The sequence below is a fragment of the Gekko japonicus genome, unplaced genomic scaffold (genome assembly GCF_001447785.1).
Source record: "Gekko japonicus isolate JY-2015 unplaced genomic scaffold, Gekko_japonicus_V1.1 scaffold115, whole genome shotgun sequence".
In the NCBI taxonomy this organism is placed as follows: Eukaryota; Metazoa; Chordata; class Lepidosauria; order Squamata; family Gekkonidae; genus Gekko; species Gekko japonicus.
The window spans coordinates 1,449,390-1,461,163 of record NW_015163095.1 but is presented as its reverse complement, the minus strand read 5'-3'; the positions used below and the strand labels follow the sequence as shown (position 1 = coordinate 1,461,163).

Here is an 11,774-nt window from a genome sequence, read left to right as displayed (position 1 = left end):
CACCTGAAAGCCCGTCACAGTACACCTCACAAGATCCTGTTGCAGGAGAATAAATGGTTCCATGGCCTTGGCCTGCTCATTTTCATAGATTACCTTAGTTCTCTCCCCAAATTTCCGTGGAACATTCCAAGCATCCCTTTTATGCTTGATTAATTTCTGCCTTGGCTGTCTGATGAGGCTTTACAAATAGCAGAGGAAAGAAGGAAAGCGAAAGGCAAAGGTGAAAAGGAAAGATTTACCCAACTGAATGCAGATTTCCAGAGAACAGCAAGGAGAGATAAGGAGGCCTTCCTTTTTTTTTTTTTTTTTGGTAAACAAATTTTTATTATTTTCCATAAGCGTTTTACAGTTAACCATTTCCAATTTTCCATTATTCACGCAGGTTAGGAAAGGCACAAACAGGTATAGGAAAAAGCCTGCATGGTTAACAAACAGAGTAATGGAGGCTGTAAAAAGTAAAAAGAATTCCTTTAAGCAGTGGAAAGCTAGTCACAGTGAGGCTGATAAAACGGAACACAGGCTATGGCAAATAAAATGCAAGTCTGAGGTCAGGCAGGCAAAAAGGGAATATGAGGAGCATATAGCAAAAAACGTAAAAACCAACAATAAAACTTTCTTCAAATACATTAGAAACAGGAAACCAGCCAGGGAGGCAGTGGGGCCCTTGGACGACCAAGGGGTAAAAGGAGTATTGAAGGATGATAGGGAAATGGCTGAGAAGCTAAATGCATTTTTTGCCTCCGTCTTCACTGTGGAAGATGAGAAGTGCTTGCCCACTCCAGAACCACTGATTTCAGGAGGGGTGTTGGAAGACCTGAGTCAGATTGAGGTGATGAGAGAGGAGGTCCTAAAACTGATAGACAACTTAAAAACTGAAAAATCACCAGGCCCAGATGGCATACATCCGAGAGTTCTGAAAGAACTCAAATGTGAACTTGTAGATCTCCTGACAAAGATATGTAATCTTTCCTTAAAATCTGCCTCCATTCCTGAGGATTGGAAGGTAGCTAATGTCACTCCCATCTTTAAAAAGGGTTCCAGAGGAGATCCGGGAAATTACAGGCCAGTCAGTCTGACGTCGATACCGGGTAAATTGGTGGAAACCATTATTAAGGAAAGAATTAGTAGGCACATAGATGAACAAAACCTATTGAGGCAGACTCAGCACGGTTTCTGTAAGGGAAGATCTTGTCTCACTAACCTGTTAGTGTTCTTTGAGGGGGTGAACAAACATGTGGACAAGGGGGATCCAATAGATATTATTTACCTTGACTTCCAGAAAGCTTTTGATAAAGTTCCTCATCAAAGGCTCCTAAGTAAGCTCAAAAATCATGGGATAGAAGGACAAGTCCTTTTATGGATCAAAAACTGGCTAGTTCATAGAAAACAGAGAGTGAGTGTAGGTGGGCAATTTTCTCAGTGGAGGGTGGTAAGCAGTGGGGTACCGCAGGGATCAGTACTTGGTCCACTGCTTTTTAACTTGTTCATTAATGATTTGGAGATGGGAGTAAGCAGTGAAGTGGCTAAATTTGCGGATGATACAAAGTTGTTCAGGGTGGTGAAAACCAGTGAGGATTGTGAGGCACTCCAAGGGGATCTGTCAAGGATGGGCGAGTGGGCGTCAACATGGCAAATGGGGTTCAATGTGGCCAAGTGCAAGGTGATGCACATTGGAGCCAAAAATCCTAAATATAAATACACATTGATGGGGTCTGAACTGGCAGAGACTGAGCAAGAGAGAGATCTTGGAGTTGTAGTGGATAACTCACTGAAAATGTCGAGACAGTGTGTGACTGCAATAAAGAAGGCCAATGCTATGCTGGGGATTATTAGGAAGGGTATTGAAAACAGATCAGCCAATATAATAATGCCCCTATATAAATCAATGGTGAGACCTCATTTGGAATACTGTGTGCAGTTCTGGTCACCACACCTTAAAAAGGATATTATAGCTTTGGAAAAAGTGCAGAAAAGGGCAACTCGAATGATAAAAGGGTTGGAACACTTTCCCTATGAGGAAAGGTTAAAGCGCTTAGGGCTCTTTAGCTTGGAGAAAAGACGACTGAGGGGTGACATGATCGAGGTTTATAAGATTATGCATGGGAAAGAGCAGGTAGAGAAAGAGGTACTTTTCTCCCTTTCTCACAATACAAGAACTCGTGGGCACTCCATGAAACTGCAGAGCGGTCGGGTTAGAATGGATAAAAGGAAGTACTTCTTCACCCAAAGAGTGATTAACACTTGGAATTCACTGCCACAGGAAGTGGTGGGTGCTACAAGCATGGATGGCTTCAAAAGGGAATTAGATAAGCATATGGAGCAGAGGTCCATCAGTGGCTATTAGCCACAAGGTATAGCTAGGGGCTCTGGGGCAAGATGCTCTGTCTTCTTGGTGCTTGGGGGGGGGGTCAACAGTGGGAGGGCTTCTAATGTCCTGGCCCCACTGCTGGACCTCCTGATGGCACTGGTATTTCTGGCCACTGTGTGACACAGAGTGTTGGACTGGATGGGCCTTTGGCCTGATCCAACATTGGCGTCTCTTATGTTCTTAATCTCTTTTTTGTTTCACTGAACATTGCTGCTTGTTCAACATCATTCCACAGTGAGTAGAGACTTGTTGTTTGCAGCCAGCCACCAATCACAGAACATGGGAGTGACGGTCTTTAATAAAGCACCGAGTAGCAAAGTAATATATAGTATTTACAGTTTTATTTACACTGGAGTATTTACAGTCTTTCCTGAGTCCAATTCGTGGTACTCATGGACAAAGTGCTACGCAGATAACAGATCTCACAGAGGAGATGTTCAGCACTGTACAGCACTACATTTATATGTACAAGGACCAATCATGTTACAGTCATTTACATATTGCCTAGTCATGGTGATTGTGCAGAGTCTGATGCAACCACCATGTCATATGACCACTGGCTGTCATACTTAGATCATCCTGATCTGACATTTACTGTCTATGGCAGACTGACAGCTTGCCAGTATAGGTTTGGATACTGACAGGGAGCTGCACCAGACCCATTGTGAGTGTATCTGGCTCTGCATTTAAATCAATTCTTTGTCCATGGGGTTTTGCCTGCTGGGGGGGGGGGGGGAGAAACCCTCACCATGTTTGTGTAAATGCACTTGCTTTTTGGCAAAGCATGGAGGTGCTTTCTGCATGGATGTTCTAGTATAATGCTTCTTTTCTGTAAATACACTTGCCCCAGATTTTTTTTAAAACAGACATAATCATCATCATCATCATCTTTCAATTTATTGATCACTCAATCCTTGCAGAGCTGCCGGCTCTGAGTGATTTACAGTTACTCATGTGTAGACACGGGACTAACAATGATGGGGGTAAAGGAGGACAACATATATCATTTAAATCACACACTTCGCAGTCGACAGGGAGTTTGGTCAGCTGAAAGAATCAGACATGTCCCGGCAGCATTCTTTAGTCAGCGTCGCTTGATGTCGTCAGCATTCTTCCTGGGCTGCTTTGAATCGTAGTGCCGCACTGCCACCGCCTGGCCAGATTGGCCCATTACAGGCTTCTTAATGCCGAAGAGGTCTTTTTATCAGGCTTCCGAGCTTCCGAGCTGGACATTCCATTCGCCGGCTAACACCTCTCCTACGGGGGTTTAGTGTGCCCACCCTCTCTAAGGAGTGGTACCCATTTTATCTACTCGCCGAAGCTTTCGAACCGTTGGATGGATGGCAAGCTGGGGACACGGCTGGTAGCTCACACCAGTGCGGGGCTCGAACTGACAGCAGTCCTGTTCAGCTCAGATGTTTAACCAGAGGATAAATCCCCTGTGCCACCGCTCAGGGTCAGCACACACATTCACCTGCAACAGAAGAACATCCAGAAGAACATGCAGAAGAAGGGGGGAGCCCATGAAAAAGAAAAAAATGAAAGATGAGTGGAGGAGGAAAAATCACTCCTCTGATTAATCAAGGGTGTGACAATTTATAATATTATGGGGGATATGCTTGGCCACATTGGGCGATACTACTCAAGGTACCTGATTAAAGAGAAACAGAAGACTGTGGGAAACAATCTCAAAGAATGGAATTGAACTAGGACTGGAGAGACCTGGGTTCAAATCCTAATTCACTTTAGTGACCTTCTGTCCATTAATGGCTGGGTGACCTTGGGTCAGTTACAAGCTCTCAGATTTACCCCTCAGAGTTGTTTTGACTATAAAACGGTGGACAGGATAAACAATGCACACCACTCAGAATTCCTTGGAGGAAAAGTAGAATAAAATCAGCCCCGGGCACCATTTTTTAAATGTCTGTGCCTCGTTGTAGTTTAAGAGTGTCCTGGCATTACTTGTGATGTGTGCTGTCCATGCCCTCATGGTTAGGAACGGAGAAGTTGGCAAGAGGGCTGAGTCTGTGCAGGAGCCCCTTTGATAGCCAAGTGTCTTTATGCTCTGTGTCCAGCATAAAGCATGTAGCAAAGTGAAGGCATGTCTTGGGGCATGTGTGCTGGAGGTTCCTCTTCCGTATGTGTCCTGTTTGTGCCCCAAGTGGGGAGTTAGTGTTCAGGTCCCTCATGCCTCCTCAGCTGTTGCATCAATCCCTGCATAGGTGAAATTCTCAAACAAGGCCATGTTCACGTAGGCCTGCCAAAGGAAAGAGAAAATCACATTAGAGGCCACCTCAGTAGGCTGTTTCCCTTCCCTCCTCATCACCAGCATGTGAGTACCTGAGAGTACACTTCACTTTCAACCCTTCCTAGAAAAGACAACAGTGATATTTGGACACAAAGGGGCTGTGCAGTGTGTTGGTACAAGGAGAGAGATGATGGGCCAATTCTCCCCCCCCCTTACATTGAGATCATGCTGAGAGCAAGCTTCATTTCATAGCGCTAGTCATAGCAGCAGGGCTCTGGAGGCGCTGCCTGACAGAGGACCCAACGTCTTGTAATCTCTCAAGGCCACCTGCATCCTGCCTCAGCGAGGGAGGTTGAGGCCTCACAATTGGCAATGTGGCAAGTCTTGACCGAGGGAGTGATAACGATGGCTGGGGTACCCTAGTGGTGATGTTGGGCTGTGTTGTCTTGCCTGGTCTGGCTGTGAACCCTTCTCCTCCCCCACACTTCACAGCACACACTTTAACAACACAGCATATTTGTGCGTGTCCACAGCAGGGCAGGAATACACTGGACAGGGATACCTTCCTGGCTTCCAGCATGCGGACGAGCTGCACTGAGATCTGGGAGAAGGGTGGGCGTTCATAGGGCCGGTCCCGCCAGCACTGACGCATTAGCTCATACCTGCAAGAGGGTGAGAGGGATTAGAACAAAACAAAGATGTGGAGGAATTAGGGATGTTGGTCTGCCAGTCAGCAGCAGTGGGAGACAATTGGGGAGAGACACACATATGTGCATGTATGTGTGTGTTTGGGGGAGGAAAGGGTTTCCACATTACACTTCATCGTCACAGTTGAGGGGCTTTTCCATGCGGTATCCCTGGGGAAGCTTCTCATAGAGCTCAGCACATGTCATGCCACAGTATGGTGTCCCTCCTAGGGAGGAAGAGATCACATTAGACAGGAAACTGTATTTACCAGTATATTAGCATTGGCATGCCCACACAGCACTTTTGGTGCTACTGCACAAAAGCCACAGTATTGAAGTTCTCACCAAACCTGTCCATCTCTGAACATGCAACATGTACCTCTTCACACACATAGTGCAAAGTACAGCCACTGGAAGGGCGAATAGAACACATGGAGTCCAGGGCAAGGATTTCCTCTGTCCTTTGAAGGATAGCAACTCCACTTGGGCGATATCTGCTAACCTTAGGCTTTTGCTTCCCAAAGAGTGGTGATTCTTGCTCTGGCTGGCAGCACTGGAGAGCAGGCACAAGTTTGTCTCTGTTTCCTGAACAGGAGTCATCGTAAGACCCTTTGAATGCCATGCAGAAGTGCCTGCATATTTTTCTATTGCGGGGGAGCTCTGCTGCCCATTTGTGCTACCCAAATGACCCATATACAACCTCCCGATTGAACACTTTCTCTCCTCACCCCACCCCTAATGTAGCTGTTTACCTTTAACATACTTCTAAAGCCCCTTACATGCTTATCTGAGCAAATATTTATTTTATGTTTTAAAAAAGACACCAGCCTTTTTAGACTTGAGAAACTGCTCCAAGGAAGAGGGCGGGTGGCTTCCTTATGGTCACAAACATTGCTCCACCAGCATTATATGCACAGCCCTTTCAGGTCCAATCAGGAAAAACAAGTTTTCCCCAAGATTAGTCTAGGGAAGGAAGTGGTCTTTCTGCCCCAAATGTGGTGAGTACACTTCTGCACTGAGCTGTCTGCTAAAACTATGTACACAGTCTCAGATGCTGCACACCCAGGTCAGAAGAAATGCACAAGAAGTACGGAATGAGATTGGTACCCAAATGTGATACAAGGCAGCATAGGCAACAGAGCCCTAAGTGTTCTCACTGGACAAGAGCTTCAACTTACCCAGGCTGACAATTTCCCACAAGAGGACCCCAAATGACCATCTGCAAGAGAAAATCAGGACACAAGGTGAGGTCCTCTAGCTCATTCAACTCTGCAGTAGAACATGAAAATTCCTTGGAGATTATTTCAGTTCTGATATATTACTGTAACATAGAATGAAAAAGCAAATATTCATTGTAAATTATTCCACATGTCTTTTTTTTTTTGTATGGGCAAATCTATTTAAATGCAGTCGATTGGATCAGCGGGAAATCTTTTCTTTAGGGAGTAGCCTTGGTGATTGCATTTCTTCTGCTTCAGCTAGCCAGCAGAGGACCAAAAGATAACACAGATGCCCCACCTACCAGCTGACCAAGGGAAGAATGGCAAACTGCATCCTTCCATCTGCCTGCTGCCCACAGGACAGGAGGACACTGCCCTTCCCAACCCCACGCAAAAATCACTCACACGTCACTCTTGGTTGTGTATACACTGTAATTCAAGGATTCAATGGCCATCCAGCGAACTGGCAAGCGGCCCTGCGAAAAGAGACAAACCACTGGAAAAGCAGACAGCTTTATGTGGGGGTGCCGAAGAAAAAAAATGAAATGAAACCATGTCCCCATTTCCCAGAACAGATGAGAAAACTGAGGAAAGAACGAAGGGCATTCTAGTTACCACAACTACATTACTATGACCCAGACTCACCATTGTCTTCTTCACATAGACCTCCTCCCCTCGGGACAGGCCAAAGTCAGCAATCTTGGAAGTCAGATTCTCTCCCACCAGGATGTTCCTGGCAGCCAGGTCTCTGTGAATAAACTAGAAGAGAAAAGCAGAGAGAGGCACTGGCAGTGGTAGAGGCTGAGGTGTTCTGTCTACGCTGTGGCTTTAGGAAGTGATACCAAAGAGCCCAGGCTACAGCATCTTGGTGCCTCCTGAGCGACAAAGTTCTCATGAACCCTTTGGCAAAACCTGAACCACTCAAGACACCAAAACCCACTTCACATTCTGCCCTCCCCCTCCCTACTGGGCCAACTTTTTCTACTCCTGACTCAGATTCTTATATTTATCCACGATGCCATTCACTCTGACCAACCCTCCAGTCCAAATACACAGCCCCTCTTACATACAGGCCCTAAAATCCACTCCTCGTTGATGGATTTGCCACTTTATGTACATGGAAAGCATCCCAGGCAGGAAGTGTATACATTGTTTTGCTCTCTCTTTCTCCCACCCTTTGTACAGATGCCCACACAGACTTTCCTTGCTGATTACACAGAAGAGCTGGCGCATCAGGATGGACTGGGACCTTAAAGCCACCCTGGAGCAAGCTGAGCAGAGAACACTTGGCTCCTGACTCCTAATGGCCCTCCAGCTTTCCCAGTCAGTGAAATGTCAGTCTTTCCCTGCATTACATGAGCCCAGACAATTGCAGCAAGATGGAGACAGACATACCTGTTTCTCACTCAAATACTGCATGCCTTTGGCCACATCAGATGCAAACTGCAAGAGTTGCTGGGATGTGAGGGTTGATGCTGTCCCATGCTCCCTGGCAAAAGCAGGATCTGTCTCCAGGACTCGGCTCTTGCGCAGAAAATCCAGCAAGTTCCCATAGGGTGCATATTCTATAGCGATATACAGGTAACCTGGGAGATTGACAGAGATTGTCAGAACACAACACATCAGGGCACTGTCTAATTTTGAAGCACCTTAGTGGAGGGGGGGGGGAAGAATAATGAAATCCGTCGCATAGGAAACTGTGATAATACACCAGATGCTCCTATGCATGAACAGACATTCTAAACAAAAACAGGTTTTGCCAAGCAGGGTGTACGTGTGGGGAGGAAGCAGGCAGGATTACAGAAAACCTGGACCACATTTGTCAGTTTTTACCAGTGGTGTCAGCACTGTGACTCATCTGAAACTGCAGCAAAATGTTTGGGGGGCAAGGACGGAAGAAGCAGGGAAAGAGAAGCAAGCTAGGAAGAAAGAGAGACTTTGCTGTGCTGGTTGGCAAAGGGGCTTACCTTTATTCTCACAGGCCCCCAGCAAGTTTATGATATTGGGATGGTTGCCCAGCTTGCAAAGAACTTCTAGCTCTCCAGCAAAGTCCCGGTGGTCATTCTCGGAGGCAAATTCTGAAACAGAGTTAGCGATGCCAGACCTGCCAGACTAGCATGAGGAGCACAGCAGGGAGCCTCCTCTGAGCACAGCAGTGGACAATATGCTGGCTGTAGCTGGCCAAAGGCTAAACATCCTTTACCCAACGGGAATCTTTACCCTTTTGTGACACAGTCACATGTTATGAGACAGCAAACTCATGACGGCCAGTTGCATGTAAATGTGAAAGGGCAAGGGGATCAACTTCAGCTTTCAAGCATGGTCACGTGGCATCTGCACACATCAGCTCCTGCACACATCAGCTCCACCTCTCCACCGGCCAGCGTAAGAGGGAATTGCCTGGCCACACAGTCTATCCATAAGAACCAGCATGGAAAATTTCACGGTGCTTTGTACTTTTCCCTCTTTTGGAATGGCTCTGTTGTACAAGGGCCGGCAGGGTTTTACCCCACAGATTTGTAATTTCACTGTTGAGAATTCTATGTTAAATATCTCTAGCTCTCTGAGTATAGGATTTCTGGAGGAGAGGAAGGACTTTTAAATCAGTCCTGCCTTGTGAGCAGATATGGAAGGAGAGTCTAGTCGAGTCCATCATTTGTCTGGACAGCTGCCCTGCACACAAAGGAAAGTATGGTGCGTACGCCACTCCGTCCAGACCCCACTACCAAGAGAACAGGGAAGCAGACTGGTCTGTCAATCTCTTGCACACTAGCATGGGAGTATGACTGTTCCTGCACCTATGTCATCATAGTCATAGTGGTCTCAAGTTGGAAGAGGCCTTGTAGGCCATCTCATTCAACTCTAAATACACATCTAGAACATTAAAAAATATACCTGTCCAACCTCTGCTTGAAGACTTTGAACAATGGAGAGCCCCCACCCCAACAATGGGTTACACTGTTGACCTAATCTTACCATTAGGAAATATTTCCTAACGTCCAACTGAAATCTAGTCTCCTGTAACTGAAGTCCATTACATTTACTCTTGTGCAGCATCTCACCCTTCAGCATCTTGATGGCTGCATTCATTCGGAGGCCGTCTTTCTTGATCATGGCCCGGATGACTTGCCCAAAGTTCCCTTCCCCTATCATGTCCTCAAACTTAATGTCTTCCCATTCCAGAATAGGGTAGCTGAGTGGCTCAGGCTGTGGTTTTGGCCGACGCATCAGAGTCAGTGTGCCCGAGTTGAACTGCAGAATGGTCTCTTCCCCCTGTGAGAAGGTTTGTGGAGAGTTTATGGGAAGCATTGTGCACACAGCAGGGAAGGAAGCTCGTAAAATAAGGATGCCCAATGGGTGGGGGGTGGGATTCTTAGGGAAGAAGCTTTTGGAGTTAAGGTCAGAGGAGAGATGGGTCAGGGACAATATCACTCACAGATCCCGACTGGTAGGTGAAAGTGCGACGCCGGTGGAAGAAGTTCTTCTTAATGAGGAAAAGGGCAAGGAGGGCAAAGAGTATTGTCACGCAGGTGACAGAGACAGAACCCACAATGGCTAACAGTAACTGCTGGTCCAGATTGGATGGGGACACATTCTTGCTTTCCAGAGTGGGCACTTGGCTCAGGGCTCCTGCAGGAAAGGTGGAAACAAGATGTTTTGTAGCTGTGCCTGATGCTGTGATGAAGACAGTCCTGTCAAGTACCAAGCACAGCAAAGACATAAGTCATTGCCTTCCACGGGCTCTTTGGCTATTTGCCAGGCCAGCCCAGGGGGATCAGGGCTTCAGATCTGGACTGCTGCAATTTGTTGTTTGCCAGGAGCCAGTTGTACTGGCATGCCGGCCAGCCTGACTACTGGGTGTGCCTGGGGTGTCCTGTAGGGATGATGGTGGCTTATTCATGCCAGCATTCTCCCCACTGCAAAGCATTTCCCCCTTGAATCCTACCCACTAGGACAGCCAACCAAACTTGCCCTGAGTCCACTCACCATCACCTAGAATTGCACCTTTCACAGGCTTGCTCCACTCGCCTGGCACATGAGAATTGGCTCGCACCCGGAATTGGTAGGATGTGCTGGCGTTGAGCCTCGTGATGATCTTTGTAGTCTCCCAGCCGTTGTCTGTGTCCACCCACTGAGGCTCACTGTTACCCCCCAGCTGTTGCACCTCCACAGTGTACTTGATGATGCCACCATTGGGGTACTCGGGAGGTTGCCAGGTGAGCTGGATGTTGCTGTCAGCAAGGGGCTCCATTGAGAGAGACCGTGGGGATGAGGGGCCTGGGGGGGCAAATGGTACAGCTGTTGGAACTGCAATTACCATCCACTCTCCAATTGCTGGGAATGCATGTCATGCCAACTTAGGGCACTTGGGGCCCTTTAAGGCATGGAATAGCCTGTTTGGGAGAGGGCTGATTATAGCAAGGTCACCAAGATACTGGAAAAGTATGAACAGCTGCTGCAGGACAGAGTGCTCAGGGCCCCTGCTCAGCTTCCCAGGGCAACACCCAGAAATCAAGGGCTCATGCTTCCATAGGAGCTTAAATTGTTGCATCTAGAGAGCCAGGAATGTACCATGTCATACAGAAGGAAATAAATTTGGCTTTTTCAGATCAATGGGGCTCAGGAGTGGCTGGCAATCACAGTGCTGTGTATCCTAGGGTCAAGGATCCACCCACCCTAGGGTCAAGGATCCTTCCCACTTTCACCAGAGCACACCCAAAAAGGCACATCTCATCACTCACCTTTGCTATTGATCTTGACCTTGTACAGGTCAGAAGGGGGTCCCAGTCTGGTGCAGTGATAGGCTAGCACCTCCAGGCTGTAGTCCTTGTTGAACTTCAAGTTTGGGATCTTGGCAGATTGTACAATGATGGAAGAGATGTTCTCCTGATGTATGAGCACCATAGCTGAGTCATAGAGCCGAACTAGGAACCCAGTGGCCACATTGTCACTATTGGGTAAATTCCAGTTCACATTAAGCGTATTTCTTCCTTCAACAAAGTAACTTTCAATCACAGGTTTAGCTGTTGGCTCTGTATGAAACAGATAAAGAAGGTCAATTTGACTGATATTATGAGACCATTTCACTTCAGTTTTAATGCAACTTTCAATCAGTTTTAATGCAACTCACAGCTAGACACAATCATTTAGTGTCGACAGTGCTCTAGATGCTGTACAGAATTTGAAAGTGACAATCCCTGCCATGGAAGTCTTACAAAACTAGAAGGCAGAATGCTCTCACTTGCAACTTC

The 11,774-nt window shown here is 46.9% G+C and overlaps 1 protein-coding gene across 1 annotated transcript in view; it reads right to left on the bottom strand.

Annotated features, from left to right (window-relative positions):
- Positions 1-3,758: 3,758 nt before the first annotated feature.
- Positions 3,759-11,774, bottom strand: part of TIE1 (tyrosine kinase with immunoglobulin-like and EGF-like domains 1) — a 37,351-nt gene continuing 29,335 nt past the window's right edge. The window contains exons 12-23 of the mRNA XM_015406565.1: positions 11,265-11,555; positions 10,510-10,800; positions 9,959-10,152; positions 9,585-9,795; positions 8,490-8,600; positions 7,918-8,108; positions 7,168-7,281; positions 6,928-6,998; positions 6,481-6,521; positions 5,433-5,529; positions 5,179-5,278; positions 3,759-4,625 (exon numbers count right to left, since the gene is read on the bottom strand). Coding sequence (XP_015262051.1) covers positions 4,554-4,625; positions 5,179-5,278; positions 5,433-5,529; positions 6,481-6,521; positions 6,928-6,998; positions 7,168-7,281; positions 7,918-8,108; positions 8,490-8,600; positions 9,585-9,795; positions 9,959-10,152; positions 10,510-10,800; positions 11,265-11,555 — 1,784 coding nt within the window. The 3' untranslated portion in view covers positions 3,759-4,553. The remainder of the gene's footprint in view (positions 4,626-5,178; positions 5,279-5,432; positions 5,530-6,480; positions 6,522-6,927; positions 6,999-7,167; positions 7,282-7,917; positions 8,109-8,489; positions 8,601-9,584; positions 9,796-9,958; positions 10,153-10,509; positions 10,801-11,264; positions 11,556-11,774) is intronic.